The sequence below is a fragment of the Eupeodes corollae genome, chromosome 3 (assembly GCF_945859685.1).
Source record: "Eupeodes corollae chromosome 3, idEupCoro1.1, whole genome shotgun sequence".
Lineage (NCBI taxonomy): Eukaryota > Metazoa > Arthropoda > Insecta > Diptera > Syrphidae > Eupeodes > Eupeodes corollae.
This window is the reverse complement of record NC_079149.1, coordinates 68,291,553-68,318,544: the sequence shown is the minus strand read 5'-3', so window position 1 is coordinate 68,318,544 and position 26,992 is coordinate 68,291,553. Positions and strand designations below refer to the sequence as shown.

General features: G+C 31.9%; 1 protein-coding gene across 8 annotated transcripts in view; it reads left to right on the top strand.

Moving 5' to 3' along the window:
• Positions 1-26,992, top strand: part of LOC129952190 (V-type proton ATPase subunit C) — a 38,852-nt gene that overhangs the window by 9,285 nt on the left and 2,575 nt on the right. For 4 of the 8 annotated variants that reach the window (XM_056064660.1, XM_056064662.1, XM_056064658.1 and 1 more), the window contains exons 2-10: positions 7,360-7,502; positions 7,580-7,733; positions 12,052-12,328; positions 20,155-20,324; positions 21,964-22,150; positions 22,220-22,318; positions 22,377-22,632; positions 22,697-22,794; positions 22,850-22,988. In XM_056064660.1, coding sequence (XP_055920635.1) covers positions 7,371-7,502; positions 7,580-7,733; positions 12,052-12,328; positions 20,155-20,324; positions 21,964-22,150; positions 22,220-22,318; positions 22,377-22,632; positions 22,697-22,794; positions 22,850-22,988 — 1,512 coding nt within the window. In that variant the 5' untranslated portion in view covers positions 7,360-7,370. Of the gene's footprint in view, positions 1-7,359; positions 7,503-7,579; positions 7,734-12,051; positions 12,329-14,494; positions 14,528-20,154; positions 20,325-21,963; positions 22,151-22,219; positions 22,319-22,376; positions 22,633-22,696; positions 22,795-22,849; positions 22,989-26,992 lie in introns of all 8 variants that reach the window. The other 4 variants (XM_056064659.1, XM_056064664.1, XM_056064665.1 and 1 more) reach the window with 4 other exon arrangements.

The window sequence follows — 26,992 nt, the reverse complement described above, 5'->3', positions numbered from 1 at the left end:
ATACATATATTTTAATTTTGGATGTGTGTCAATCGGATGAGTTGACCATTATGCTATACAACTAAAAAATTAGTAAATTAACTTTGTTAAAAGCTGAATATTTAAATATATATACATCTAAGCGATAACAAGGATAACGTAGATTTAAAATTTTCAAAATTTTGTTGGGAAATAAAAACAATGTAAATCTTAGGGAATAAGACCTAAGTTTTGAGCTAAGCAGCTTAAACTAACATATGAGACGGCTAGTAACTGAGTTGCATATGCTAACAAAAATACCTTAACTTAGAGGAGCTTTAATTCTAGAGATTCAGGATAAATGCTGGTATTCTTTTAAACTTTCAGCAGAATTTCTGAAATTGTTAATTACACAAGAGCGTTCTAGCTCGCAATAATAACGCATTTTAAAGTAACCATAGTTGAAAAAAGACATAGTTTTTTTTGGAGCAACAATTTTCCCCAATCGTTTTCATGAGCAACTTGGAAGTTTTTTTAACTCCCTTATTTGTTAAACATGTTTCTCATTTCATAGTTTTGCACATATTAGTCCAGTCAATGAAAGAAAAACAAATCCAACAGTTTGGAAACGCACACCTACTAAGGGATGTCTGGTGATGACCCACAAAAAAATCCCCAAGAATCCGACGTGAGCTCTAGCGGCAGTTAATAGAAACATGGTGGTTGTTTCAGTTTATCTCAAGTTTAGCTCAACAAATATAAAAACACGTTGATAACGATTGTGTACCTAAAACCCTAAAAACGTTTCTGGAAACTCTTAAACGAACACTGAAAATAGAAAAAAGAAGTGCATTGCAATAATGCATAGCATTATATCAGTTGGGCGTCCCAGATTATGCATGTCTTCAATACTAAACAGCCTTGCCTTATTTTTATACAGAAAGATTGGTTCTAAGAAGTTGGTAAACCTTATATCAAGCTTAGGGTTATGTTCTTCATGCTATAAAGCTCAGTTGTTGGAGATATAAGATGCATCGTTGCATCTACTTCCATAGGAAAAGAAAACGACGCACGAAGGCAAAAGCTGAAAGCACTGCCTTGTGCTAAATCAACTGGACAACTTGGAGTACTTCCTTTGGAAACATTTCAGAAGAATTCACTGGTGTTCTTTTTTCTACTAGTGAGCAACATGAACATTTTGGGGAGTTTTAAAACTGTTGGATTTAGGTGAAAACCTTTTTTAACTGAACTATATTATAAATGATTTCTGTAAAGTAATCAAGAATAGATTAATAGATACAGATTTGTATTGAATTACAGTAAACTGTACTTTTTTAGCAAAAGTAACATTAATGGTTTAATGTTAGTCGAGAAAAATGTCACTAACTATCGAGTCAAGTCTACTTCTGTCAAAATGATAGTTGATAATGTTTTTTCATTGAACTAAAAACTGAACTTTGTTACGCTATGATTTATTTATTTTCTGCATAGCTTCAGATAATGTTTTGTGTAAAAAGGTTCCTTGTCAATTTGGTCTATAGGAAATTGTAAAAATTTGCAACAAATTGCTTTTTGCCAAACTTACAAACTCCATAACCATATTCATTTTATTTTTTCTGAGTTTTCACTTTGTAACAAAACTCAATAACAATTTGGATTTTAAATAATACGATACTTATGATTAATTTACATTTGTACATAAGGGGCCTAACGTTATACAGTGGCTTAAGTTTAAAAAAATTATAGAAATAAAAATTACATGTCAAACAAAATTTTAAAAGTCAGCTGATTTATCATTCTCAGGGTTTTCATTCCTGGTTGTCAATGTTACTTTTGTTGTAGGTTTTGGGGAAGTGGTGTTTAGCCTCGGTAAAAGGCTGGCCCAATGGCAGTGTAGAACAAGACTGCTTCCTCGTTGTCCATGATTAAGCTGTCATCAAGAGTTTCCATCACACTGAGGTACCTTGGCTATGGATGTCATTGTTCAGTGGTCATCCTTCTCATTAGTTGATTCGGGTGGTCGATGATGTTCCGTAAACTCTTCGCTGATAGGACTAGGTATTTGTCAAACGGGATTATTTTGGCTTTAGAGTATAGATAATTGTTCCTGTATTGCTATTGGCTATTGGCATTGGTGCAGCTGCCTTTGCCAGATGAGGGCCTCGTAAAGCAGACAAGTTCCGATTTGGAAGTTTTGATCCGGATGTCTCATTTCTTGTAGAAATCGAATAGTCTGCTGATGCGGGCCTCTACTTTTCGGAGAGCGATAAGTGGATGACGCACACGTGAGCGAGTCATCAACATTATAGCAGGTTCTCGCATCCGATCGGTACGGGTTGGTCGGATGTCATCAGGCTGTAGAGGAAGGACACAAGTTTTGAGCCCTGGCGACTCCAGCTCTGATGTCCTTCATGTTTGATTTGCAGTTGTAAAGTACGAAAAAAGAATGTTTATTAGTGGTGGAGGTACCTGTAGTAGATGAAGTTTATGTATTAGACCTTCTATCCAAACGAAAAATGCTTTCCCAACATCAATAAAGCATCCGACGGTGACACAATGACTGATGAGGGAGGAAATGATGTCATGTTGGAACTTCATCAGCGGATGCAACGTTGAGTGCTTTTCTCGAAAGCCGAATTGCATGTCAGGGATGATAGAGTTTTCACTGCAGAATTTCTTAAGTCTCCGGAGGATTACTTCTAATAGTAATTTGCTGATATTATTAAGGAGTGATATTGGTCTGTAGTTGGATACTAGGTTGGAGGCACCTTTTTTCGGGACTGCCACAATCTTCGCTGTTTTCCACGTCCGGGGGAAGTAGCAGTTGTTGGGGATGATTGGGAGAAAACTCATTACTGCTTGTGAAAATTTAGTCCAGCAGATTTTTTTGGCTTAGAACTGCCGATGATCTTTGCTACCTCCTCTAGATTGCATAGATGTGGACTATCGGGAGGATCACTTGCTGGATTAGTGTCAACGAAACTGATTATATCCGGGTTTGGCTGTAGGGTATGCTGAATTGTTCCATCTACTTCTTGTAGGAACGTTGGTTCAGCAGGTGAATTCGGCTTGAAATTTCCTTCGAAGTAGTTGGCGAACGCTTCCACTTTGAGTTGAGGTTGCTTCAACGGTGTTGCTGATGATGGAAACAGGTATTTGTGGATGTTTCCCAATGATTCAATTGATATTTTTGAAGGCATCAGGTCCTGTCTTAATTGCTTTCAATCTTCTTCCAAACTGGATATTGTTGTGATGTTGAATGGAGTTCCGGAACATGATGTTAACTTGCTGTAGCTCATTCCAAACTGTCTGATAGATGATGTTTGTTCTATTAAGCTCGCTTTGATGAATCCGTTTGAGTCGTTTTCTTAGCCGCTGTCTGTTAGCATACAAATTCTGAACGTACTCAGGGAGATGTTGGCACCTATCCTTTGACGTCTTAGGCCTCTTTTGCTTCTCAAGGGCTTCAGATATAGCAAGTTGAAGGTTGTCAATGGCTGCACCGATTTCCGTATTCAGCAGATTCCTGTTTGAAGGTGGAAAAGTAATGCTGTCTTCGATGTCCCTGTGAAGTTTTGCAATATCCAGCCGTCTGAAGTTAATGAAGTTTTCGGGGACTTCATAAGTCGTAAGGAGTATGGGAAATTTGAGGTTGATAGACAGTTAAACAGCTTCATGGTCCGAATCGCTGTGTACTCTTGGACAGATATAATTCCGGATTTCCGGAAGAATATGTACTAGGTTGGAGGAAGCTAGGAAGAAGTCAAGCGTCGATGGTAACTCAATAACGCTGAAACATTTTTATTTTTATAGTCTTACGTTAAGTGAGACTATCGTCAAAACGCTATCGATTGGCGATAAACGTTTTAGAAATGATCCCCCTTAAATTAAAATAAATTTTTTTAAGAATTCAAATAATAAAAATGTGATAATGGTGAACATAGGATTAATAAATTGCTTGAGTCAAATTTAATAAAAAATGAATGCTAAATTGAAAGTTTCAACCGAATCGAATAAGATGATGAGGCCGGTTCGTCAAAAAAAAAACTTTTGAAATCCAAACTAAAATCTTCAGTTTTTCAAATCTACAAGCCTTTAAATACACTCTTAAGTCTTCATACAAATTCTTTACAAAATACTTTGCCCTTCTGGATAAGAAATATAAATCAGCAAGCACAAAACATGACCTACATTTCTGAAACTGTTATGCTCTTTTATGTTAGTGATTTTAAAATTATGGTAAGACTTTATAACTTACGTCATTGTTACACAATAAAAGTAGCACTAAAAAACACACACATTATTTGTAAATAATCGATTAAATTACTTTGAAAGTTTGAGGCACTTAACTTGTGTTTTCTTAAAGAGAAAGGTCATCTACTGATTTTTCTTAAAAGGAAAAGATATGTAAAGGGATGATAAGTTAGGTATTTGTCCTACTTTTTTGAAGATGTTATTGAACATAAATCCACTTGTCGTGAATAATAAAACATTTTTAATAAAACATAATTGAGAAAATTGAAATTGAAGTAAATATCATTTCTCTATGATGAACTTGTTCACTTATTGGGCTTACTTTTTTATTAGCTGTTAATATGTTGCGTAAATATACGTAATAGGTCAATTATAGCTCCTGCTGTCAAATATGATTTGAATTTTGTAATTGTATTCTTTCATTATAGGTATTGATAATACGAGTCATTTTAATCACATCTTTTTTAATCCTCTTTAGTCTAACATTGTTGATTTTGGGAGATGAAAGAGTAATGAGCATATATAGCATAAGTTATTGAAATTTTTTTAGCTAGACGTAAAAGAAACACGTTTCAACATATTAATAACATAACATTTGTTACACATAGTGTAGGCCACCCCTAAGATCATCCATAATATAGCCATAGTGTAGCTTAGCCATTAGTATAGCACATTGAGCAGGGAAATCCCTCTTGCTCAAAGGTATGACAGTTTAGAGTAGGACCGCACAATGCAGCTCGTCAAGTGGGTCAGACGTATTGAGTTAAGTTCGCTTTCCGTATCTGTACCAGAAGGGCGCTCGGCGAGTTAGAGCAGTGCAATCTTATTTAATTAAACATTTATTATTGTTCTAGATAATACATTCAAATCATTTTTTTAATTATTATTGTGCAGATATGGTCATTCTAAACCTTCTTAGTTCTTAGATACTTGGAAGAGTTCAGTCATTACGCCAATTCAAAGCAGGATGTCCTTAACTACAGACCGATTTCAAAGCTTCAAACTATTCCAAAATTTTTTGAAGCCATCGTCAAAAAGGGGTTTATTAAGCAAGGGATTTCAGAGAATCAATACGGGTTTGTGAGTAAACGATCAACTACAACTAACTTGTCTCTTTTTTCACACTTTTGTACGAAAGGTATTGAACGGGATAAGCAAGTTGATGTCATGTACACCGACTTTTTAAAAGCGTTTAATAGGGTGCAGCATGACGTGTTTTTAAAAAAAACTAGAACACCTTGGTTTTCATTCTCAATTATTGAATTGGTTAGATACAATTCTAAATAAAACATCAAAACGAATATATAACTATTCAGGGGTTCCACAAGGAAGCCACCTCGGACCACTTTTGTTTGTTCTTTTTATAAACGACTTTTCTGACTGTCAAATTTTCTGAAAATTTACTATTTGCTGACGATTTGAAAATTTGAAAACGTATCAATTGTCCACTTGATTGCAATCTTTTGCAAGATGACCTCAATTGTATTTTTCAATGGTGTGAAGATAACTGCCTTCATCTCAATATCTCCAAGTGTAAGCAAATGTCTTATAATAAATCACGCAACCCTATTCACTCTGAATATAAGCTTAATATTACAAGCCTTGTTAAGGTTTCGGGTTTTAAGGATTTAGATGTTGTTTTCAATAGGAAGTTAACTTTTAATGATCACTACGACTATATGATTTCGAAGTCAAATAAAATGCTGGGTTTTCTAATGAGAAATTCAAGGGAATTTATTGATCCGCGTACTATAAAAATGCTTTATACTCGTATCTCATTGGTGAAATCATCGTTAGAATATGCTCGTTGCATTTGGTGCTCAGTATATGCACTCAGCATTAATAGAATAGAAGCTGTTCAGCGTAAATTCACTAGATATGCTCTACGTAAATTGAACTAGGTAGATAATATTATGCCCTCCTATAACCAGAGGTGTTTACTCTTAGGCTTGAAAACCCTTCAAATCAGAAGGAAACAGCGTTTTGTTCTTTTAGCCAGAGATTTTATGTGTAACCATATAGATTGTTCTATGCTGCTTGCTCTTTACCCAGTTCATGTTCCTTCAAGACCTCTCAGGGAAAGAAATATCTTTTTTTTTATACCGCGCCATGACACTAACTATAGAAAAAGTGATCCCATATCTTCGTTCTTGTGCTTTTTTTAACACTGTATGCGATGTAGTTCACTTACAATGAAGTAGAGTAAGGTTTAAAAGTACTTTAAATGAAATTCTTTTATGAGGCTTTTTATTTTGTGAATTATTTTACTATTTATTTAAGATTATGATATATGTAAGTATTTATATTTTTCTTTGTATATAAAGATTATAATTAAGTATGTTAGTCTTAAAGATATTTTACTCGATAGATGGAATAAATAAATTATACTATGGACAATAATAACATTTCATAATATTACGAACGGACTCCAGAATCTTTAGGATCCCTGCCTGTGCCACCTAAATGTTTTTTTTCCCACTAGTAACGTTTCTTGAAAGGAATTCAAAAGTCGACATTCCTGCCATGAAAAGTGTTTTCTTAAATTATCCGTTTGGATTCGGCATCCAAACTGTCGGTCCCCTCCATTACTGACATTACTCGCCACAGGAAGGGTTGAGATTTGTAAAAGTCACAAAACATTTGGGTACTGATTTGCAGTAATGTCAAGATGAGATCAGCTTTTCTCTCTTATCTCCTCTAGAGTACTTTTATGCAGCTTATTTGTGTGAAATCCTCAAAAGTTATAATTTTGTATAATATAAAGTGCGTTACTAACTTAATCACATTAATAATGTTTTGGGGTCTCTAGCATTTTTAGATGCTGTGTTTTTTTGTAGTTAAGCTTCCATTTTTGCCCATAAGTATTAAATAAATAACAGTTAATTTGAAAACATTCCAACTAAAGTCGATTAAGAAAATAATCCAATGAACTGCAAACAACTTCATAACATGTAAACATTCTTCTTCCTGTTTTAAGTCGTTAAAAAGAAGAAATTCAAGGGTGAAGAACACTATTGTAAACAAATGGTTTTATTCATTTTGCGCCTTAAGTGTATAACTTCTAGATTACTCTCGTAGCTGCATTCATATGTCGTTTATACATTAGTTTTTAAAATTATTAAGCAATTATGTTTTATTTATTTATAGAAAACACCAACATGTCCGAATATTGGCTCATTTCCGCTCCTGGGGATAAAACCTGTCAGCAAACCTACGAAACAATGAACAATCTCACCCACAAACAAAACAATCTTTGTGTCAATTTTAAATTCCATATTCCCGACTTAAAGGTGAGTTAAAAACAAGACTTCTCGAAATCATCATCATCATATTCAATCAATCAAAATTTGGTCTTATTTTTGTATAGGTCGGAACACTGGATCAGTTGGTTGGTCTTTCAGATGATTTGGGTAAATTGGATGTTTATGTTGAGCAAATCACCCGAAAAGTTGCAACTTATTTGGGTGAAGTGCTCGAGGATCAGAGGGATAAATTGCACGAGAATCTGCTCGCCAATAATAGTGAGTTAATTTTTGTATGAAATTTGTTGTTATAAAAGTTTCCAAAATGAATCCGCATAAATATATAAAGCAGGCAGTCCATTTTCCTATAAATTCAAAAAATGCTTTCGAATACTAAGACATTCATATGTTATACATAAATATTTACATTTTTATATATATTCTTAACTTCCCATCAATTATAGTGGATGTGTTTGGAAAGATTAGAAGTGATAGTGAAATTAGCAAACTCAAAGTCTCTTAATGCAGTACTTTGTGAGCTTTGAAATTTTGCAATTTTTTTGTGCATAACTGATGTTTCCAAACAGCGCCTAACATAAAAACATTACATTTAAAAGTAGTTTTTTGGGAATGCTAACATAATAAATCCTTAGATCTAAATTAATTAAACTCAAAGTTCGATTTTGCAAATATGTGAATGGAAATCTAAAATTGCAATGACATCGTTCTATGATTCATTACACTTTTAGAAATGGATTTAAAAACTAATCGATTTTCTGTATTATCTTTTATTATAAATTGATATACTCTATCCCCTTTTATTTGTTAATTAATTTTTACGTTTGGTTTTTATCGTTTTTTAATTTAGTTTTTTTTCTTATGTTGTTATTTATTATTATTATTTTTTTGTCTTGATTTAAAATTTAAATTTTTAATTTATCACAGCGAATTCATGTCTCTTTGGTTAGAGAAAAGCTTTTTATATTAATGTTTTTAATTTATACAAACATTTTAAGCTGACACACTAAAATACATATATAAGCAGAATTTTTCTAGTACATTTTTATAAGTGCCTCCGAGAAAGAAGTATTAATTTCGAGAAACATAATTGAGCTCTTCATTTTGAAAGTTTTATAGGTCTGATAAATAAAATGATATAAATGATGATTCACAATTTAACGGTATCTCTTTGTTGGGAAATGGTCAAATTTCTTGAATTACAAAAAAATTACAATTAAAATTTTTGTTTTAGTTAGTTTGAAAATGTGTTAAAATGGGCTTAGAATATTTCCAAGAATACGCCTTGATGAGTCTTTCTTAACCTTATTTAATTCGCATACATTTTTAACTCTTAGTTCAACTTTATACACAAGCCACATATAAGGAAATGAACTTATCTTTACTGTTAAAAAATTAACTATTATTTTGATTTTTGTCTGCAATAAAATCTCGTAGTTAATAAGAGCCATGTTAAATTAATGTAAACTAAAGATTTATAAGAGTCTATTTGTATTTATTTATTTGTTCAAAGGTCAGTGCAAATGACATTTAAGATATGCTGATCGTATGTTGCATTTCATCGGAAAATAATGCATTCTTAAGAGGGTAAATTTTGTGAAATTCCAGACAAATACTTTCATGTTGTCGAACCTTCCTCCTGATTGCAACCTTCAACTAAAAATCCTCCAAGTTTTTTGGTGCTCGCACTTGCATCCAAACCGTCTTTCGCAAACTTATTGTTTGTAACATTATTCGATAAAATAATCAAGTCATAGGGTTAAAAATATTTACACGTCTATGCCAGTTAATTTTTTCATTTATTCATACTTTTACGCGGCTTCATTGAATAGCATACGCTTTTTGTCGCTGTGCTCAATGTTTAGATATTGTTAGTTGGTGTTAATTACGAATGAGTTAACTTCACACCAATAATTATTTGGCTATTATTTTGATATTAATTCTTCATTTGCAGAGGTAGATATTTTATAAGCTTATTAATTTAGTGAATATCAAAAATAAAATTGTAGTATTTTTTTTAGAAAAATGTATGTACAAAAATAAAAAAAACTCTCTTGTAATTAGACATTACCAAAATATTTACGCATCGAATCATGTACTCATATACAAATCGGTTTAAGAACTTTCTTAACCTTGTTAAAGCATTACGCCAAATAATCTTCCAGTGCACCTAAGTAAAGATATCTTGTTCTTTTTTTCAAACCTATTTATGTGCCCTTTTTTATTATGCAACAAAATGTTTAGGCACATGTATGAATTGACTTAAACAATAAAACTTATTTTGCAAAGGTTCAATATACACTGCCAACCACTATGATGGGGCAAGAATAGGTACGTATTTCAACATTACACATTTATTAAATTAATGAGTTAATTGGAAATGAACGTTGGAATTCTCCAAGATAAAAAATAAACTGCTTAAAAAGGGTATACAAAAGTGGGTCCAAAAGGGATGAGGTCACATGCAAAATTTCAGAAAAAAACGAACAAATTAATGAAATATTTACATTTTATGGTTTAACAACATGTATTTATAACAGATTTTTACATTAGTATTGACTATGTTCGCCATTCTCGGATAAAACCTCTATGAGACGGTGTGGAATAAAAATAATAATTTTCTTTTAAATAATCACAGGAAATTTGGACCCAGGAAGTCCTTGTCTTTAAATTGTCTGTCACGTTCATACACTTTACGAAAAAGCCATGGCCAAACGTTTTAAACAATGATAAAAAGCGGTAAATATGGGAGCCATTCCAAAAGTTCAACGTCTTCTGATTGAATTCAGCTTCTAACAACCGCCGATCTGTGGTTGAGTTGCATTTTATGAAAATCCGTTCAAACTAAAAGTCGATTGTGTCATGGTAGGTTTTAGCTTGCCACACCAATAAAAATGATGTACACTGGTTTATTATTTAGTCTTCTTCTCTGTGTAGTATCAGTTTTTTGTATTATCCTTTTAAACGTTGTTTTTCTGGCTTATACTCATCTTTTGGCCCTTATTTAAGTCGCTGGTAGAGTGGAATTTAAGACAAGCCGTGGAATTAACCGCCCTTTTCATAATGTTCTTGTATTCGCCTGGTACCCTTTTTGATTGTTTCCATCAATCAGCAAAATGATTTCCTACAACTTTCTTACTTCTATTAAGTCTCATCAAATTAAATTAAAATAGTTGTTTTCAGCCTCTTTTAGATATTCTATACTAAAGTTTTTAAAAGATCACACTTTTAAATTAAATATTCGAAGTGGCCTCATCCAAGTGGAGCATTTTTTAGACGCTTTTTTAGTAGTTTATTATTTGATATTAGAAAGTTTCAACGATCGTTACTTATTTTTCCTTAAATTTTATGAACATGTAATGGTGAAATACGTACATACAGGTAGTTAAAGTTTCCGGGAATGACACTTTCACCAGCTATAAAAAGCGGGCTCATCCTAGTGGTTGGCAGTGTTAAAGAAAATGTATTGAAAGTTTGAATCAATCTTTAGTACAGTCGCATCTTAATAGACTTTTTAAGAGTCATTAAAGCCATTTGTAGATGTTACATTATTTCATTCAATTTAAACGATCATATTATACAAATCGGCAAATTCGGATTCATACTTATATGTGCACATGCATTTTTCTTCTAATAGATGTAATTTGGACCAATAAGCAATAACAAAAATTCATATAAAGAATAAAATATTAAAATGAGAGACTTTTTTTCACATAACTAGTTTATGCATTACTGCTCACTATATTCACATACTAACGCTAACTGCAATTTAATTAAAAAAAAAAAACACGCAACACTAAACATACAAATTGATAAATAAAATTATTTACTTAAATTAATTTTTCAGTTGATTCTCTTTTCATTTGATATTTTCATTGCATGATCCATCCACCATATTCAATAAAATCAAAATAATTATGATATTAACATCAAAATCCTTTTAGATGGAGAGAAAACCAATTAGTTTTTAAATCTTCTTGTCAAATTCTGCAATTTCCAACCGCGACTAGATAACGCTTCTAATATGTTTTTTAGGCTTGCCGATCTACAGACGTAACACATCTTCAGATTTAATTTGCATCCATAAAATTTTGTTTTTGTTGTTTTTTTTTTCTTCTTTATTTATGTATGTGCTTTTGTGGCATTTGTCTAGTGTATTTTCTTTCTTAATTTTAAATTTTGTATAAAATATTAAAGACTGGCATCAGTTTTGTTTAAATTATGTGTTAATGTTCCGCTTAGTGATAATTTTTTGTTTGTTTAATAACGCTTCAAACTCATCATTATTATCTTTTTGTTTTTTTTTTTAAATTATATTTAAATTTTTAAATTATTTTAATTTTTTGTTTTCTGTAACAAATTATATTATTTAATTAATGCAGAACAGGATAAGTTGAATGCCAAGAAACCCATAAATAATGTTTATTTTTTTCTTTAATATTTTCTCCTCTAAAAAAAAACAAACAAAATCAAATAAAACAAAATGTACTTGATAATTTAACAAAAACCAAAAACCGAAATCAAAATCAAAAATTCAAAAACAATGTACCCGAAAATGTAATTGTGTTATATGCCCCAGAAGGTCCTGGTCCACCCGATGAAAATACTCATTCGGATTTAACGGGTAAATCATCAAATTTATCAAATAGTCGTGATACAACAACAACCACTTGTTCAGCATGCCACGGCGGGAGCCTTAACAATTCTTCAGAGTCCTCCGAACGTGAATCTGACACTACTTCGTGCAATTGTGATTGTGATTGTTCAACGAATAATTGCGCTTTAAAAAATAACACTAGTTTTAGTGATACATTCGATTGGTGGTTTCATAGGCATAGAGGTTCAAATAAGAGCAGGTATTAAAAAGCAAAAACCATTTTCTTATTTTTTTTTTTCAATTTTTAATTAAGTAAACAATAATTAAAAAAAAAATTAAACAAAAGAACGGAAGAACCAATTTTGAAGAAATTATTTTAATACAAATTGATATCAGATGAAATTGGTAAAGTTTTAGAAAGTATATTGTATTGATTGTTTAAAACGTCCTTGTGTTAAAGTTGGCTTTTAAAATTTTTTAAAATTGGAAAATGATAGAGACATTTTAGTTTTAAACTACATTTGGAAAAGGAAGTAATTGAGTAATTTTAAATGTATGTTTTATTTATTAATAAGTTCCTTATATTTGGAGTTAGTTCTGTTGTTTTGCTTTCGTCAACCTCGGAAACAGCTTTATATTAAAAATGCAGCCAAAATTAATATATAATATTAAAAATATAGTTTGTCGTCTGTAAAATATCTTTTTGGAGCTATGTAATAAAACATCATAACACAATGCCTTATGGAAATTTTTTTTCAAATTTTATAAATGTATGCCAAAAAATGATGCAGGGCGCAATGAAGAAGGCAAATACCAGGTCGAACAACATCACCACGAGTCGGTTCACAAAAAAAAAAACATCTGGCCAACACTAGTTTGAAAGCGGTCAATGTGTTTGCATAACCGGACAATAGAAAAGCACTCGACGCGGCTAGGCGTATTCTCAAATGACTTTTGCAGAAGCTGTATGGACGAAAAATGGGAGGAAACAGTTCTTCACTTTTTCTGTATATGCCCTGCTCTAGCTCAAAACGCAAAAATTACCTAGGAGAATTCTTGTATAACGATCTAAACGATCTAAATCATATTAGCATAATCAGCCTCTCACGATTCGTAAGGGTCCTAAGTCCTAAGTGTGTCCTATTCCATCATGGACAGCCCCTTTAACCTAGTCTAACCCATGCCAATGTGAAGATAAATTATTCTATTTTGACTCTGACTGGACATATTACTTTTGTGAACTTAATTAAATCGTCACATAAAGCCATTTAAGTATAGTTTTATATTTCAAAGTGTTCTTTTCGTATCGTACTTGAATTTTTTATTAAATCTTTAACTTTTCTGTGTAGTAATTGGAAAAAAGAACAAATATTATGGTACAAAAATATGGTTATTTGACAACATTTTTGTCGGGATGTATTTTCATTTGATGATCACAACTCATTTGCAAGCATTCCCTCGTTCCATAATTCAAAAACTGTTTTAAAAATATAAATTACATTTTATAAATAATATAAGTTTAATCTAAAGAAATGATTAATTAATTATAATGCTAGGTATTAAAATATTTATATCCAAAAGGGAACCAATTTCATCACCAAGCCGCATATATTTTTCATTAATTGTATTTTTAACTATTAACTATTTTTTTGTACTTAATTTAAGTTAAAGATTAAATATTTTGAAATCTCAAATTTAATCACCTATGTACGAGTATATCAAACTTAATACCTTGACGATCAGCATATGGATACCTCAAAAAACGATTTACATTTTTTTTTATAAAAAAAAGTTTGCTTAGATAGATTGGAATAGTGTGTTCCAAGATACGAAACGTATCATTGTAGGCATCAAGAGCTCGATTTAAAAACACACCCGGAGAAAATATGTTGTAGCTTTACCAAAATTCGTCCCTCTTTCCCTATTGAAAATTAAATAATTCTTCGACTGGATTTTATTTTTAAAATTTTCTATAATTAGGAATTGTTTTTAGCGCTAGATAATTTAAATACTTAAACTTTCCTAATGATATTAAAATAAAATTCCCTCTAGTAGAGTTTAATAAAACCTTTGTATCTTATTTACTTGAAAAAACTGTTTTTTAACAGTTAGCGTGCTTGAGTAATATTTTTGAAATCTTAGCAACTAATAATCAATACGTTTTGTAAGAATTGTTTTTAACTAATCGATTTTTTATTATAGCCCTCTGATGGCCGTTTTTAAGCTTGATTTAACTAAAAATAAGCCTATGCCCCGAGAATTTTTGGCTTCTTTGCAGCCAGTTTCTTGTTTTCCTTGCTCATTTAATATAAAATAAAAAGTCATAAATATTTTCCCTAAAACAAAAATCAAAACAAAAACAAATATTTTTGAAATTCTCATTTATTTTTCCTTCTTGTTTTGCCTTGCAAATCGAATAAAAAAGAAAACAAAGCATCGGCGCCAAAAGTAATTGCGGGTAAGTTATTTTCAATTAAATTACTCATTTTATACTACCGCCTTTACTGCTATTATCTAACCGTAACTATCTCCAAACGTTACCAATCGATACTACATAAAACCCTATAGAATATTAAATAATATAATATTTTTTGCTTATCTACTTCTTTTATCGAACTTTTTGTCATTTCGATAAAATTGAAATTTCGTTGAACTTGATCTATGCTTTATAAAAATGCAGTTGCCGTTTCACTACTGTGAAATTTGGAACGAAAAATTCTGTTCTTTACTTTTTGAGCTATTTAAAAAAAAAACAATGTAAATTGCTTAAGCGTTTCTCAATTAATGCTTTCAACTGGATTGCAATGTGGTAACTACTTAAAGAGAAACAAATTTTAATTTGAGTCAGAAATAAATATAATTGTATAAGTCCTTAAGTAAGCCATTTTTTTTTCTTGTGAAGTTATTTTTACTTAAACTTTGGATCTGTTGTTGATGTTATATTAACCAAATATTTCAATGCAATTTTCATTTTTTGAGAGAAAATACTTTTTGAATTTCGGTCAGATCTTTCAGCTGTTATTATTAGCTGTTTTTTGTGTTAGAATTATGTTATATTTTAATGAATTTATCTTCGCATTACTATATCTTTGCTAAATGTCCATATCTTTTTTTTAACTTAAAAGTTATACGTAACAATATGAAATGTTTAAAGGTGGTTTAGTTACAGTCTATAAATAATTAAAAATTAACAAGTGGAAAAAGCATTTTCACAAAATTTCGCTGACAAGCTTTTAACTAGCCGAATATTTTCTAACTTTTTTCTTATATTAATTTACATTGAATGAATCCGGTTCACCATTATTTGTACACTCCGCACCAACTGAATAGGCTAAACATGTTTGAAGATACTTTGCAAAGTTTGATTCCAAATATTGATGGTTAATGTACCGTCTGTTGATATTAACTACTTCTTTAAGAAAATAATGTTAAGAAAATAGGATAAGTTCATTATTGTAAAAATGCCGCAGTAATGCAAGATTTGCGTTCATAAATGTAAATACACTACATTACTGCAGTCGGTAATTCTGTTCAAAAAACCAGTCTGACAGCTGAAATGCAATAAAACCTGCAGTAATTTTATTTCTGTTGCCGCTCCGCACGAAAATTTCAGAACAAGATGTGTAGGTAAAATAACACTGGTTAACAAAATTTTAACTTTTTTTTGCCACACGGACTTTTTTGATATTTTTTGCTTTAGTTGGTGATCATAAGAAAAAATAAATAATTACAAAAAATTTGTTGGCCAAAGATTTTATTTTATTGAGTAATTTAAAATATTGCGAAATAACACAGATCTTGTTAACCAAAACTGTATTTTTTTTGTATAAATGACTTAATAAATCTTAGGTTTTCTTCGATGTTTCGCTTCTGGTTGGTCCCTTTTAATTGCCCAGCAGTAATCCGCTAACATATTTGGGTTCCATTTGCCCTAGTACCTCTTTTCCATATTCAAAATGTGTTGATGGAACATCTCACCGTGCTCGTCGCTGATAGCAACTAAATTGTCAGCAAAAAATCCAGGTGGGAGTCTTAAAAGTGGATCTTAAGTGACATGTTGCAATCCAAAGCTTTATATAACATTAAAAGCTCGCTAACCAACTCCCAGTAGCTGTCACTCTTGTGGTTACCCAACAAATTTGCATACACATTTTTAAAAGCCTTCCATGCAGATTTTTCTAATTCTCTTAGTTTTTAGACGAGATCCTAATAGTTCTGATTGTTTTTTTGGACAAATTTAGATTTCGAACTAAATCATTTAAGTCTCCTTGAGTTATGAAATGTGGCACGTTTGCGATTCCTTTAAACTGAAAGTCATCGTTCTCGTCAACACATTTACCTGAAGTGGACGGTTGTGAATGGTCATTCTCACCAGACGTAGTTGCAACTAGTAATAGTTCTGGCAATTTTTTACAATTAGAGACTGGTCATATAGACGAAGATAAGTTAGAGTAAATAACATAAGGAGCCCAGGATTTGTCTCGATGGGCGACAGAAAAACCAAAACATTGGTGATAACACTCTAACACAAGATTCGTAAAGTTTCGTCTTTGATTTTTGAATGTCAGTTCTCCGCAAACATTACATAAATAGATAGAATCATTGTTACACTTCCTCGACATGTTCACAGGGTTAATAACAAAAAAATGATAAAACAAAAAGGTGTTTAAATGCAACCACAAATATTTTTAAAACGGTTTACTTTGAAGCGCTTCTGTTAATTTGCTGCGCAGTACAAGTTTTGAGTTATACCGTAGCACAACAAAACTGAGGCTAATTGACATTTGACAATTGTAATTTAATAATGAGACTAGATTGACAAATCAAAATTAGCTATCAAAGTTCGTGTGACAAAACCAGTTTTGACCAGTGTAATTGAATATTTAATAATTTTTTGGCAAAAATAAAAAATTTGTATTAATAAGTTGAGATATAATATTTATACTTCATAGAAATTAATGAATTTGTTCCATTCAAAACACTTGAAAGAATTTTGTAGCTAAACACCACACTAAACACCAAAATCCGCGTAACTCAAAGATAAAACTTAATTATTTCTGTCAAATTTTGTACATCGCTTTGGAGAAAGTAAGATTATTGCACTTGATATATCAAAAGCATTTGATAGTCTTTGGCATCAGGCTCTCTTTTCGAAAATGCGTGCTTTCAGTTTGCATGAATCCCTGCTTCATTGGATTAGTAATTACCTTTCGGATCGTTCAATGCAAGTAGTATTGGGTGGATTCAAATCTGAAAACCATAAAATAAAGGCTGGTGTGCCCCAAGGCTCTGTTCTATCTCCAGCACTCTTTCTCATTTTTATTAATTATCTCCTGTCTGCAACATATAATCCAATACATTGTTTTGGTGACGATAGTACTCTTAGCTTTTCATATACGTTTTCAGACTCACATCCCTCTTCTTCGGATGTGGAACTGCAACGACAAAATATTCTAACAGCGAAAGCAATTCATCATAGCTTACTTCTGTTAGTGATTTTGGTGCGGAAAGTGCAGTCACTGTATTGAAGTGTTTCGACCCAATTGAATTTAAGAGGAGCTTTTTGCAGTAATCCGGATTTGAGGTTCAATGTAGTTCTTGAATCTTTGAATGTAGATCTTGAAACTTTCCTTGGATGCATTGAATTGTTCAAAGTTGGGAATTAAAGACGTTGGTGTTGTATTCTGGAGTCTTGTGGCGATGGTGGAACTGGTAGTGGTGGTGGCTTTGGTGGAGTGAAATTTATGAACTGGTTTTTGAAATTGTATATCTGCCGCATTCTTGCAGAAGTTTTTCTGTTCATAATTGCATTGCATGAATTATGTCGGCATTAGGTTATGTCAGGTTAAAGTGGCTGCGAATTCATAATACACACACTTAGGCCAAAAGAAAAGGCCCATTGTGATACCACATGAATCTACAGAGTTACTTCCCACTAGTCGAACCATTTTGAGCTTTTTATAAAGCGAAGAAGATATTTGATATCCTTTTAGCTAGTTCACTGGGATTATGAAAAGAGTATTCTCCCAGATGAAGTTTGCGTCTTATTGAAAGAGCAGGGCAAGTGCAGAGGAGGTGAGAGATTGTTTCCTCTTCTTCCTCGTCCATACAGCTCCTGCAGAAGCCATTTGAGGCTACACCAAGTCGTATTGCATGTATGCCTATAAGACAGTGTCCCGTAAGGACACATATTAGGGAGCTTATTTGAAGTCTGCTTTGAGATAACAATTTTTTAGAGCGCCTTAGGTCCAGTGAAGTCCACTTAACCTTTCGCCCACGGGCAAAAATTAAAAATTGTTATGAAATAAAGTAAGTTAGTTGTGGCATGATAGCCATTCATACAGCCTTTTAATGTAGTTCAACGAAATATCACTCTACTCTAACTTAATTACAGAAATTAAGTATATGGGTACAAAAATGTTAGGATATTCAGGAAAATTTCTTTGTAACTACCTCAAGCTCAACTGTTCAATAATAACTTACATACTTATTACAACCAAATCTTCACGGCTATGACGAAGTTTTCGAAACGTTTTTATATTCTGATAGTTGTGAAAGTTAACATTGAATCTATCAGAGCCACGTAAATTTAACCGTTTTTCCTGTGAAAAAAACAACGTGATACCATTCTATTTCCAGCTTATTGGAGTTTTGAAAAATTCGAATCTCATAACTTTCCGACGTTCATCATGTAGACATTTTTTAATGATTGAGTTTCTAATTGTTGATAACTATTAAAACTGTCAAACTTAAAACTTGTTAATACACGGTTTTTTTCCTTCCCTACATATTTTTGTGAGTAAGAATAAAAATTATTTAAACTTGGTCAATTTTATCATCTTCTAAACCATCAACAGATTTCACAATAATCATCAATTTTGGGAAAAAATGTGCAGTGTTGAATGCCATTATCAATCGATATTGATTTCGATGACAATTAACTGAATTCCTTGAACGCAAATTAAAATTAGGACATTAGATGGATAGTTTTTCAGATGTGATTAATTTCAAATTTTAAAACTTATTTCAATGACTCTTACCGAAACATTATAATGTACAAAATTTCTGTTAAGTAAAAAAAATGTGATGAGCTGATATATTGAAACAAGTAGGCTTGTCTTGATAAAAAATAAAAGGGTAAATTTTGCATGGCTTACTTTCCAAAAAAGTTACCTTAAAATTCTTAAACTGATCTTGTACTGAAAAAATAGATAGTCTCGGAAATTCAGTTAAGAATTAATGAAATTTTACTTAAAAAAAACTTTTACTTTATTGTTATTTTCTGTCAGGCTCAGTGTTTTAGTCCATGTTATCTTCGATATGATAGATGATGTGAAACAAAATTAAGTATCCCACATGCTAAGATAAAAACGAGGGGCTATATCAATTCAAGCAACAAACAGAAACAAGTTCAATACACGTAAAATATCCTATAAAAAAATAATTTGTATTTCCCGCACAGAATCGTATTCCTTCCGTTCTAGAAAATATCAGCTATCAAAATGCCTAAAATACTTCAATTTACCGCATCACAGCTGTTAAAACGGCTATTCGAAAAAATTTGTCGGAACTGTGAAAAAAAGTCGTCAAAAAGTAACGCAATCTATGGGATCAACATTTTGGTTTTTGACATAACTTATGTTAGTTAAATAAAAAAGCTTCACTTATATTGCAGATCGAACCCATCGAAGTATCTTAATTAGTTGATAGATATTTAAACTTTTCCATCTTTTAAATAATGATTTGAGATTTTATATTGTTTTGGATCAAAAAAAATATATATTTTTTCATAAAAACATTTTCGAATTTCTCTCAGAGATTCAAGGAAATCATTATTATTTTGTTCATTGAAACATACCGAATTTACATTTTAACAATCGTTTACACAAGACTTTACCAATTTCATTTTCATTAATGAACAAATAAATTTTTTAAATGAATATCGAACGTATCACCACTATTATTTGAATTATAATCCCATTAACACATAAATTAATAAAACATAATACAAAAGAAAAATTCACAATAAATTACAAGCGACTAATTTAACACGTAAAATTTTACATTGTATCAAAAATAAACTAGAAGTCGTTCATCGAGTCAATTAAATATAACAAATGGATTTAATTCATCAACTCATAGATCGTCTCCAGTGAGTAGTTGTTGTGGTAGTAGCCAAGGCCGATCAAGTCCGGACACTGACATTAACGGCGACGGATTGGGGGCAGAACCGCCAGCAATGCCACTAAGTCCAGGTTAGGCCCTGGTTGTTATAACACTCTATACTCTAGACTTCTATTCTGTTTCTTTTATACATAATTATTATATAATATTCTATAAATATATCTATGATGTGTTTTTTAAGAATTTTTTATTTAATTTATATTTTTTTAATTTTTTATTTATTTAATAAAGATTTCAAACTTGCTATCAGAAAAAAGCTGCTGATCACGATTTTTATTTTTTCCTTACAATAATAATTATTATTTTTTAGTTGAGTTTTAAAATTTCTGAAAAAGCAAAAAAAAACATAGAATTTGTATCAGTGTCCTTTTTTACACCAATTTTTTATTTTATTGTTAACCATACAAAAGGTGCTCAATGTGTGCAAAAGAATTGAACATAAATGTGTCCCGAGCGATTAAAAAACTTTACAGGTACTGTTGTCTGCGTAAATATGCTTTCTGAATAGTGTATCTTTCCTCACAAAAATTTATAAAAAAAAACAACAACAACAACATGAAAAACAATGAAAACGATCTTCTATTTTATTTTTACAAATATATGTGTATTTGATAATTTTTTTATTTGTATGTATGTATCGATTTAGATTAACGTTGGTATTTTGTTTAAAATATTTCTGATGATTTGTCTAACACCACTTCTAATACACTACATTTGTTCCTGCTTGCGTACGCTTAGCTAGCATAATTTATGTTTAAATAGCTTCTTTTACACACTGATACATACATGTTGCATCAAATACTGCCTAATTGCTTACGATTTTTATTTACAAAAAAAAAGTAAAACAAAATTAATAAAAATTGAGTTTTGTTCATATAAAATGAAAAGTGTTTTAAAAATCTTAAGCTGCATTTAAGTAATGAGAAAGGTTTCAAAATGTTAGTTAAATATAAAAGGATGAAAGTTAGATAAAGCATATCACCTTCAAACGGCAAATTAAGGCACAACACTTTGCATTCGATTTTTAACTTTTCTTCAACATCTTATGAGAATATTTTTTCTGGGCCTGTTAAGGATAAGTGTCCATTTGGTAATAACTTTACCAATAATGGGTTCTCGATTTGTATCGATCTAATGTTTGATGTCCAACTTACTATTAGCTTAGGGGCTAATATGTTTAAATTAACATTCGTACTTTAACTACTATGGTTTGAAAGTTCTTATAATAGTTTGAGACTCGATTCAATATATAATTAAAATGGTTCTTAGTAATATGAATTTTGAATGGAGTCCTATTCATGGAAAATAGTTTCTTAGAATATTCTCCCACTATAATGATATGCATCACAAAACGTGACCGGCCTAGCCTTTCTGCCCTTTTTTTTTTAGACTACCGAGGGTCATGAATATTTCCAGCGAACTTAACTGTTTGCTGTGCAAAACTTCTTAAAGAGATTTTGACCATGTCGTATGATTTCATTCGAAATGAAAACCTATCGATATCAACGTTGAATGAACAGTCTTAGATATAGTTCTAGTAACAATAAAGTCCTCCTAGTATTAGATGTTTATTTGAAAATGTGCACCATTTTGAATTATATAAATACATACTTGATTACAATGCGATGCAGCTTAGGACATTTAGAGCACAATCCCTTAATTTTATAAATAATTTCTATTTGACTCAATATATGTTTCCTATATTAACAGCCGATCTTCCATCGTACATTACCCGATTTCAATGGGATATGGCCAAGTATCCAATTAAGCAATCGCTTAGAAATATCGCTGATATTATTTCTAAACAAGTTGGTCAAATCGATGCCGATTTAAAAACGAAATCCACCGCTTACAACAATCTTAAAGGAAGTCTACAAAACTTGGAGAAGAAGCAAACGTAATAATAAATTAATCTTGATAAAGAAACAAATTTGTTCGCTACTTTAATTGATAATTTTACCAATAGTGGAAGTTTGCTGACACGTAATTTGGCTGATTTAGTGAAGAAGGAACACTTTATTCTGGACTCTGAGTATTTGACTACGCTTTTGGTCATTGTGCCAAAGTAGGTTTTTTAAAATGATTTAAGTAATAAAATAACTCTACATAAAATTTGTCCTTAGACCCCTTGCTAATGATTGGGTTGTTGGTTATGAAAAGATAACAGATATGATCGTTCCACGTTCCTCACAATTGATAACCCAGGATCAAGACTATGCTTTGTACAATGTGACTTTATTTAAGAAAGTTGTTGAAGAATTTAAGTTGCACGCTCGTGAGAAGAAGTTTGTGGTGAGAGATTTTGTATACAACGAAGAAGAATTGGCTGCTGGGAAAAATGAAATCACTAAGCTGGTCACTGATAAGAAAAAGCAATTTGTAAGCTTGATGCATATATATGTATATTTTTTACCTAGAGTGATGATTGTAAATATTTTTACAGGGCCCCCTAGTTAGATGGTTGAAAGTAAATTTCAGCGAATCTTTCTGCGCTTTAGTTCACGTTAAGGCGCTCCGTGTCTTCGTTGAATCCGTTTTGAGGTACAGTTTTATTTAATACTTGGCATATGAAATAATTTAAATTTATCTTTTAAAGGTACGGATTACCAGTAAATTTCCAAGCTATTCTTATCCAGCCAAACAAGAAAAGTATTAAACGTCTAAGAGATTGCCTTAATCAACTTTACGGTCATTTGGATGGCTCTGCTGCAAATCCAGCAGGTGGAAGTGTTGACGTAAGTATGATTACATTATAAAGATATGAACACAACAAGGTATTCTGTCGATAAAATTTCAGTTAGATACATTGCATAAAAGGGTCTTAGTATTTCTTGTAGTGTTTGTTGATCGTAGGTTAAATTGAAAATATTGTTATCAAATTATGTGACCAAACTAACTAAACTATTATGGTTAACAATTATCAACACGATATTTGATAATAGTTGATAATTATCAACAAAATTATTGAATCGGTATTATGGTGATCAATTATCAATATTTTTGATAAATAGTGAATTAAAAGGTCTATTGTGAATAGCTTTATTGATAAACTCGGTATTACGGCTATCAAACATATTGATACCCATCAAATATTCTATCAGCTACAAAATCTTCGTTGACAAATGTATCAAATATTCGTAAATGGCAAAGTATTGTAATTTAAATACGATTTATAAAAGTTTTTTTTTTGTAGTTTTTATTGAATATATAAATTGAAGAACGAAATGCCTTCACCACAATTGTTGTTTGAAGGCAATTGTACTGAGGAACGAAGGTTTATCGTGCAAGCTAAAATAAACAGTATTACGAGATGCTTCAAACCCACTGGATAATATATAAATTCATGAATTAAAATAAACAAATTAAACTTGGTATTACGGCTGTCAAAAATTATGATATCCATCAAATTTTCTATCAGCCACAAAATCTTTGTTGATAAATAGACATGTACCATCAACTGAGCGCTCAGACATTTATGAACGTGGTAAATAAATACAAAGTAACTCAAAATATTTAAATAAGGTATAATAATTTTACATTTTAGATCAGCCCATACCTAAAAGGTTATTAATAAAATTAGACAAATTATAAATTAATAAATTAAATCACTCTTTGCCACTTAGCTGAGTCCCGTTTTGGAGTCCCCAAGCTATTCAGTTTCAGAGCGATGTCTTCCCATTTTTTGGTTAGCATTTTCCTCCATTAGTTCCACAAGCCTTTCTATATGTTTTCTGTTGCTAACTATTCTACTCCTAAATAAACAAAATATTACTAAATGAAAGCAACTTACATTATTCCCCCGAAATTATTTATAGGCCAAAACACAAGAACAACCAAACAAAAACTATTCACAATCGTATATTGATTAGTATTCACAATTCATAATACCAAATCAATAAATTGATAGAAGTTATTAGTTATCAAATAATTGATAGCTGATAGCCATAATAGGGCTGTAAATTATTTTCTTTAGTTAAATTAATTTAAATATAAATCATCCTTTCATTCGAAGAAACCAACCTAAGACAATCCTTTTCTTTTACTTTCGCCCACGATTAGAGAGAGCGAAATTGCCCATGAGGTCAAAGAGAAAGCTTTCGAATTTGCGAAACAACCATCATTATGAATCCCCTGATTTGTATTTGTTTTTCAAAGCTTAAATTGTTTCTAAGAAGATCCTCTTGGAGCAACTCATCCCAACACATATTTGTTTGTATGACAGATTCAAATTTGTTGGCGTAAAGAAAGGTATTTCTGATTAACTGCTTCATGAAATTCCACGACTTTCACAATTTTAAATAGTTTACTACTAGATTGCCAATATCTGCCGACTTTAACATAAGAAAACAAGAAACTAATATTCAAAAAAATTCAATTCTTCTAAGGGCATTCTTATTCGTCACCTTTATAGTCCCCTAAATACATTAAACTGTAAAAAAGTTCTATATAAATCTTAAATGTTCAGCCCAAAAAGGTGTTTAGTTTGTAAAAAGTTTTACTTAAAACCGAATTTACAAATAAAAGTTTAAATTAAATTGAACAAATGGAAACTTAAAGCATATTTCGGTATTCCTCGGTATAAAATACCTCCAAAAAAATTAAAACAAAAAAAGAAATCCGTCTCGTGGAATTTATTATAAGCTCAAAGATAATTATGTTTATTTTGTACAATTTGAAGAAACGAGCTATGACATTTATAAGAATTTTCGAGCACAGAAGGGGCTCTGCTTGGGTATTTAGTTAAGTTTTAAAGTATATATTTTTGAAATATTATATCTGAGGCTAACATTATAAGTTTAATTAGTGTTTAATGATGATCAGTAGCGGATGGTGTGAGCAGTACCATCCTTGTCGGTTGTTGTTGGCTAGGGTTAGGGAACGGATCCGTGGAGGGATTCCGGGCTTCTCTGATTGCTTCAGCCTATGTTGTGCCGCGGGCCGGCAGTTACGTAAAAGGTTCCGAAGCTTTCATTACCATGTTAATGCTAAGGAGGTAGAGGTATGCATCAATTGGCACAATGCCAGCTGCTTCATAAAAACGCGTATTGCTATAAAAGCGAACGTAATTTGGTTTTCTATAGAGAGAAGTGCAAGGTCGGAGAACCTTACGTTCAAAAACTTTTCCCATGTAGGGAAACAGTAGGTTAGAATAGGAAGAATGAGTTGCTTGTAAATCAGGAGCTTCGTCCGGGTTTGGAGACCGCCTCGTTGCGTTAAATTGCCCGTAAGAGAGAGAAGGCACCGTTTGCCTTCGAAGGGTATATTTAGCGTGTTGATTGAATTTAAATCTCTCAGAGAAATGGATTCCAAGATATTTCGCGCTTTGTTTGGGTCTTACCATAGTATTGTCAGGGAGGGTCAAGGATAATAGATTACTTTTGTTTGCTAAACCATTCTTTGAGGCTGTTCTGAGACTCGTTAGTTCTGTTTTGGAGAGGTTGATAATTGAGAGCTCCTTGAGGTACTGTACGTTACTGAGTCGTCAGCAAATAGAAGTGTCGTTGTTTGTGGGATTTTGATGGGCGATCAAAGGTGTAGAGATTGAACAAGTCAGGTCCAATGACCGATCGTTGAGCAACCACCGCTAGGACATTCCTAACGTAAAACTTACGGTTTGAAAGGAAACTGTGTACAATTCGGACAAGGTGGGCAGAAAATTGAAAAGATTTCAGCTTAAAGACCAGACCTTCTTTCCAAACGGAATCAAATGCTTTGTTAATATCAAGCAGGCAAGCTATAGTCGTTTGGTCTTTGTTAAGACCAAAAGTTGTGTAAGCGTGAAGCTTCAGCAATGCGTTGAACGTGGAATGTTTGGCTTTAAAGCCGAACTGGTTATGCTGTATTAGACCCAGTGACTGGCTTAGTGAGCGAAGTTTTCTGAGGGTTAGCAGTTCAAGAAATTTGCTGAGATTAGGAAGCAAGGATGTAGGGCGAAAGTGATTCACACTATTTGCTCCTGGATTTTTGGGGTTTGGTAATATTATTGCTATTTTCCATTTGTCGGGGAAATAACTGTTGGTACAGTTATTAAGGATTATTGTGAGGAAAATAAGAGCAATGGACCGAAGTCTTTTTATAACAAAATTGGAGATTTTATGAAGTCCAGACGATTTCTTGGCGCTTCCACATTGGATTGTCTCAAAGAGGTCAAGTGGATTGGTAAAGGAATCGTCGATAGTCGTAAAGACTGACGAGTTGTCCTCAGAGAATGTTGTGAGGGGCTCAGAGGACTGAAAAGTTAGTCTCGAAACCTCACTATTGACGTTAACCAGGAAGTCGGCAGGTGAACGGGAAGGTAAGGAGTGAAATTGCTTTCAAATTTATTAGAAAAGGCAGTAATCATTTTCTCTGCCACACGATAGGGAATTGCCATCGAGTTGTAGATCACCATTTAGAGGATATTTTATTTATTTGCTTAAACGTATCGGGACCTGGTTTAATGAAGTTGAGTCTTTTGTTAAGCATTTTAGTTGAGAAAGAACACTTTGGTATTCATTTCCATGTGTACTACGATGAAATATCCTTTGAAGAAGTTTTTTCCGATATTTATACATATTAGATATTATGTGCTCGGGAAGGTCTTTGTATTTTGAGTAGGAAACTCGGCGTTGTTTTTGTTCAGCAAGAGTGTCTGTTATGGAATTTTCTAAGAAATTCATACCAGAATCGATTTCTAGGTTGTCTAAATTGGAAGATGAACTGGGGGTTTGATTTTTCAATTTGTCCGTTAAGGAACCTT